Consider the following 6,483-nt stretch of genomic DNA (forward strand, 5'->3'; position numbering starts at 1 on the left):
GACCACCTCCCCCCCCCCCCCCCCCCCGGGCCGGTACAGTGGCGGGAGTGCATGAGCCTGCGTGCGGACGTTGCGGAAGCAGCGCACGCCCTGGGTCGGGCGTTGTAGCGATGGGCTGTGAGAGGACAGAGTGCAACTAACGCCCCAAGAGGTGTGTTGGGCTGCACATCCGGGCTGGGCCATCAAGGCGCCGAATGACAAAATGCTTCAGTAAGAGTAAAACCCTGTTGGGCAGAGTTCTAACTTCCATCTTCATATCAGATTTTATATGTTGCTAGCCTAAATATGAATAAGATGACTCATCTAAATACACTTATAGCTACAACTCCTCAAATTTCTGAAGCTAAAATACTTAGCTCCAAAAAAAATTTGAACTAGAGCTCTGCCAGTCCTAAACCTGCCATCGCCACACTGTACTCCAGGCAAAAGCACGCATCAATACCCCATCTTTCTCCCTGGACCGGGAGTACACACGCTCCAAAAACCCAATCCAAATTCTCGCCTGACTGAGACGAGTCAAAGTGCCGGCACCATCGGGCCGATCCGGCCGAGCCAGCATCACCTTACCCGACGCGGGGCCTGATCCAATCCAGTCCGGCGGCGGGAGCGACCGAAAACGACGTCGATCCGATCCCCCGATACCTGAAAGCGACTCGCTCAATCAGCAGCGCAACTAATCGAGCAGCGCACGCCGGGATCGTTGGCCCAGCCGCCGGCCGCCGTCCATACGTCCAGGAAATACCGAAACCGCGGCACGGGCGCGACGCTCGGTTTGCCTGCCGACGCTGGCCGGGCCGCCGAGTAAGTGTGGGTCCGCATCGGTGACAGCAGGGGCGCGCGCGCACGGTATCAAGTTACTGCTGTGCCGGGGACGTCTGTCTGCGTCGTCGTCCAGTGGCGGTCGTGCGCCACGGTTGCTTTCGGTTCCAACTCGCCGAATCTGAAGGCCTGCACCCAGGGCAGTGAAGTGTTACCCGTTCGAAAATCTATCATCCGAGAAAGCGAACGCTATCGATTTGCCTTTGCCACTTGCAGCTCTCGGTTTAGGCTCCCTTTTTTTTTTGTTGGTTTCTCGCAATCACCACTGTGAATCTGTCATGGTACAATAAAAGGCCCTGTTTTTATTTCCGAAGGGATCAAAATATATTAAAAGGAAAACACATTGCATCCCCATATTACAAGAAAGACCTAATAAAAAAACAAAATTACATCAAAGCCCTTCTGGGTCTTCTCCATCGAGAATGATGACTCCTCTAGCTGTCGTCGCCAAGCAAGAACACCGGAACTGGATCCGGCTCTACTGTTGTCATGAAAAGGGGCACCAAATATTGCTAAAAGCCACAATAGCGAACGCCCTGGACACACATGACGCATCTGGACCACTGGATGTGTACCGCGTCTCGCCAGGCACCGCATGGAAGAGAGAACCCCGACACCGACGACCAACTCCCTGGTCCAAAACACGAACATGGGGGGAGGGGGCGTTAAGCTGCATCCTAATCGCAAGAAAGAGCAAAACCAACCTTCCTTGGACATCACCGGAGATGGAGATGACATCGCTACAATCGTCGATAAAACCAAGGAGATTTGGGGAACATATCACACAAACACAAACAAAACTTCCACAGCTCTCCCCAGAGACAATGATGGAAAGAGTGTCATCGGAGGAAGCCCGCAGAACAGAAGCTCGAAAGGTGTTGCCATCGATGGAGCCACCAGAGAAACAACCTAAACATTCCAAACCTACACTGGAAAACAAACTAGAAACTACCCTACAAACTATATCCAGCATCGATCCATCGAAATCCTCACACCTCTGACACCGGAGAGGCAGCTAGAGGCAGGTATTTTGGCGAGATCAACATCAGATCTTGGAGTCGCCTAAGAGTGCCGTAGCGAGGGGATAAGAACGAGTGGATGACATCGGAGATAATAAAAGGCCATGTTTGGATCCACAGATCCACCAGTAGGGAGCTTTGCAAACCAGTAGAACAGGGCGAAGGGCGGGTGGGGATGGGGGTGGATGGGCAGTAGGCGTGGAGTGGGTGGGGTGGCTTTTGGGGGCTGTTTTGTTCTTACCCCCAAGAAGCTAAGCCAATTTTTGGCTATGTTAAAAATAGGATCATGCTAAAATTTTATCAATGCCAAGTAGTATTTGGTTTAAGGTCGAGCTAAAATTTTAGACGGCCAAAAATCAGAACGATCATTTTGAAAACTAAAATTTTGTCTAATTTTACTATAGAAAAACTTTGACTGGCCAAAATTTTCAAGACAGATCAAAATTTGGCTTTAAACCAAGCCATAGGCGTTGCCAAATTTTGGCTTAACTTCTTAAAGAAGAACCAAATAACCCCTTTCCATGTGAATCTGCCAAGAAAATCTCTCGAGTCTCCACCAGGGTTTAGAAAATCACTTGCCACCCGAAAACCAGGACTCAGCGATTTTCTGAAATTCACAAAAACCAAAACATTCGATCGAAATTCAATGAGAATTTGGATAAATTCACTCGGTCAAATTCGTAAATTGGAGATAAAACCCGACCAAATCGAGTCAGCAAAAACCAGTCGAATTCAACCAAAAACTGAGCAAATTCTCTGATTTATCGAGCAAATTTTCCACATTATGAACGAATTCATAAAAAACTGGTCTAATTTTCCAATTTGCGAGCGCATTTCTCGAATTTTAGTGAAGTTCAACAAAAAACAAAAAAATAGCTCAACCTTGTAAAACCAATAACTAATTCATCTAAGCTTCAAATCAAGTGAAACAAAATTTATTGATTTCCTTGTAATATGTTCTACATGGTAAAAGTATTTATACTCATAAAAAAGTTGAATATTTTCTGTGAGAAAATGTATTTCTAAATCTAGTTAAATGCATAGTTAATTCTGTGCTAATCCAAAACTCATGAAACCATTTTTTATATTCTTACATGATCCTATGTCTTATAAAAATACATGAACTCATGCAAATAGTTATTTTAACATGCAAAATTAGTGAAAATGTATTACAACTAGATTAATTCATAACTAACCCATCACACCTCCAAAATTAGTGAAACCACTTCATTGTTGTTTATTACCATGTTCACTTTATGCTTATGAACTTTGTAGAAATTATGGAAATAATAATAAAATTCTAAATGAAGTGAAACAAATTTTAAAGATCCTCTCAAGATATGTTCTTAAAAAAATATGTATTTACTTGTAAGCTTTTCCTTAACGTGATAGAATCATCCGATTCACACCGCCTATTTCAGTATTTTTATTTTTATTCAAACTTCATCTGCATAAAATATGATGCAAATGATATTATTTTTAAAAAATTTCACACAAAGTTTTATAATTTTCTCTAGTATTTTTTATAAAAAAAATTATGATTTTTTAATTTTTAAAAATTAAATTTTACCGACTAAATTAGTCGATATTCACGAATATCGAACGTTAGGAACGAATTTATTAACCTGGTCTCCACTTGGTTGTGTGTGGCGTTGGAGACCGATGTTGACCCCTGCTAGTGTAATACACTTCAGATAAGTCGTTATTCAGAGCTAACTGTTTGAGCCAAATCAATCTTTTCCTTCTTGATGTACTCCCTTTAATTATAAATATAAATTATTTTAGATTTGTGCATAAGTATTAAAAAAGTAAATCAAATCACCTTATTGTCCTTTATTTATTTTTATTAAAAAAGATAACTCATTCATTTGTGAGAGCGGTAGTATTTATTAAACAATGATAAGATAAAAATAAAAGAGAAAAAATATATAAAAATTTAAGAATAATTTATATTTAGGAAATAGTTAAAAAGATTAAAACGATACATAGAGAGTAGTAGTTTTCCTACGGTTGCGGGAATCGGGACTTGAGATCCAGATGCAAAGTTGAATGGTGAGGGGCAGGGACATGAATGCTGGTGGCGGACACGTATGGAGCTTGGTGGTAAGGCTCCACCAGGTAATAGGAGGAGCACGGTTTAAAAAATAAATAAATCAAATCTAAATGCTGGTGATTTGACTTAAGACTCCACGCACCAGGGCTTATTTGTTCGGAGGTCATAAGTCTCACCGCCATAACTATTTATGACCATTGTATTTGTAACAACAGATTCTTTTGCCTGTTTTTTCTTCAGGTTTTCGGAAACGTGTACAGAATAGAAGTTTTTAGAAGTTTGTGTGACATGACGTCAGAGTAAAATATGAAAGCTGAAAAATGTCAATGTAAATGCAGGGAGAAGAGAAAATTCCATTAGCTGGACACACTGTTTAATATAGAACTATTTATTTATGTTAAGACTTGTGTTGAAGAATAAGTAAAAAATTATATATTAGATGGAAGAATTAAAGGATGAATGAATATTATATAGAATAGATGAATAGCCGAAATAGATGTGCGTAGGTAAGGTCATCTCCAGCAGCTACCTCAAATTTTCATCCTCAAAAATACTATTACAGCACCCTCTATCACTATTACAGCATCCTTTATTTTTTCATCTCCAGCAGCTACCCCATTTCCTACCTTCCATTCCTCTCCTCCTTCCCTCGGACTCACACACATACACTGAGCACAGTGATACGAGAGCCCTTCTTCCGGCTGCAAAAATGCCGACGCTGGCTTGGATTTGCCGATCGGCTGCATCGCTGTTGACCGGAAGCCGACGCTGCTGGAGGCGAGCACCGAGCGGCAAATGCATACTATAGCGCTTGATTTCATCGGCACAGTATTTTTAGAATACGGAAAGAGACGCTGCTGGACCTGGCCTAAAGGGATATGGAGTTACATTTCCTGAATGGGGAGGTCAGGATAAAACGAAGGGTTCATCATCACGTAAGATCCGCCTGTTACAGAACCTTCTGAACGCTGAGGTCCCAAAACAGAAACTTTCTTGTCCCGAAAATTTTTCCAACGAAATGTTCTAGAAGCTCACGCCGCTCCAACTGAACTCAACATGCAAAAACAGGGGCAGCCGCTGGTGCAAAGCAAGTCCAGCTGCTCCTCTACAAACACATCACTTGGCTCTTGTTGCTTGCAAATCGCATGATAACACATCAGCTGATTAACACAGACCTCAATGCCATTGATACTTCACTCGCTTCTCAAACATTTGTAGTACATTACTCATTACATATCCTGGTACTGTTCTTAAACTTTTCTCTTTTCATTACATGTGTATATACGTATAGGTGGTTCTTGTTATGTAGATATGTACACATTAGATTTCAAGGAAGCAGGAGGCCTGGACGTGCCCGGAGAACTCCGGCGGCGCCAGCGCGCGCGCCCAGGACGCGCCCTTCCCGGCCTCCTCCCGGAGCACGTACACAGTCTGGTCGCCGCCGTAGCACCCGGAGCCGATGACCACGACACGGTCGTCCGGGATCGCGGAGACGGTTGCCGCGGTGCGCGCGTCCTCCGGAACCTGGGCCACGGGTCGCCACGACGCGGCGCCGTCGCGCGCCACGAGGTGCCCGTCGCGGAGCATGTACATGCGCTCTGTCCCTGGCGCCGCGCAGCAGGTCCTCGGACACACGCTTTCCTCGAGCAGGCCCTCCTGGACGGGGGCCCATGCCGACGTCGCCGGGTCGAATGCCTCGGCAGAGCCGGCGAACCGACCCTGCGCCTGCGTCGGGTACCCGCCGACGACGAGGAACCTGCCGCCGGCGCAGAGCCCGCGCGGCTCGTCACGCTCCGCCGCCATGTCCGGGAGCTGGGCCCACGTGTCGGCGTACGGGTCGTACGCCAGCACCGACCGCAGCGCGTTCTTCTCCTCGTCATGGCCTCCGGCGACGTACACGGTCCCTCCGACGGCCGCGCAGGCGAAGAACGACCGGCGCGGGCCGGGCATGGGCGCCCCGCGCTCCCACACGCCCGTTAGGAAGTCGTAGACGAACACCGAGTCCATGGGCGCCCACGTCTCCGGATCCCAGCCGCCGACGACCACGAGCCGCTTCCTCCCCTGCCCTCCGCTGTCCACGGCGGCCACCTGGCAGAACAGGGGCAGACTCCCGGTCGGCCCGGGCAGCGCCGGCAGGGGCGCCCACCGCCCCTCCACCGGGTCAAGAAGCACCATCCGATAGGAGTTCGCGGGGCCTCCCGCCCCAGCCCTCGCGCCGGCGCCCGGCGAGTGCTTATGCGCCGGGCCTGCGTCATCCGCCGGCGCTGCTGGCTGGGCCTGGACCAACGCGAGCACCGGCCGAGCCAGCCCCTCCGCCCTTCGCAGACGGTTGTAGTCCGGCGACTCCACCTCCGACTTCCACTGGCGCGAGATGCGGCGGACCACCGGCAGCTGGTCGAAGCCCACCCGGACGAGGCACTCCCTCGCCACCTCCTCCGGCAACCCAGGGATCAGCTCACCCATTGCTGTTGCCTTGATCAATTCAGCGGCACGTGTGTGATGATGTTCAGATGCTGGATTCGAGCAAGAAACTAGAGGTTCTTGGCTTCTTTGAGCTGTGTGTGTTGGTATGTTTGTGCCAGACGAGTAGCG

At 47.6% G+C, this 6,483-nt stretch overlaps 1 protein-coding gene across 1 annotated transcript; it reads right to left on the reverse strand.

Annotated features, from left to right (window-relative positions):
* Positions 1 to 5,052: 5,052 nt before the first annotated feature.
* On the reverse strand, positions 5,053 to 6,483 carry LOC133883584 (F-box/kelch-repeat protein At1g80440-like). Its single transcript, XM_062322947.1, has one exon. The coding sequence runs from the start codon at positions 6,352 to 6,354 to the stop codon at positions 5,212 to 5,214; it is 1,143 nt and encodes a 380-aa protein (XP_062178931.1). The 5' UTR covers positions 6,355 to 6,483; the 3' UTR covers positions 5,053 to 5,211.

The sequence above is a fragment of the Phragmites australis genome, chromosome 10 (assembly GCF_958298935.1).
Source record: "Phragmites australis chromosome 10, lpPhrAust1.1, whole genome shotgun sequence".
Lineage (NCBI taxonomy): Eukaryota > Viridiplantae > Streptophyta > Magnoliopsida > Poales > Poaceae > Phragmites > Phragmites australis.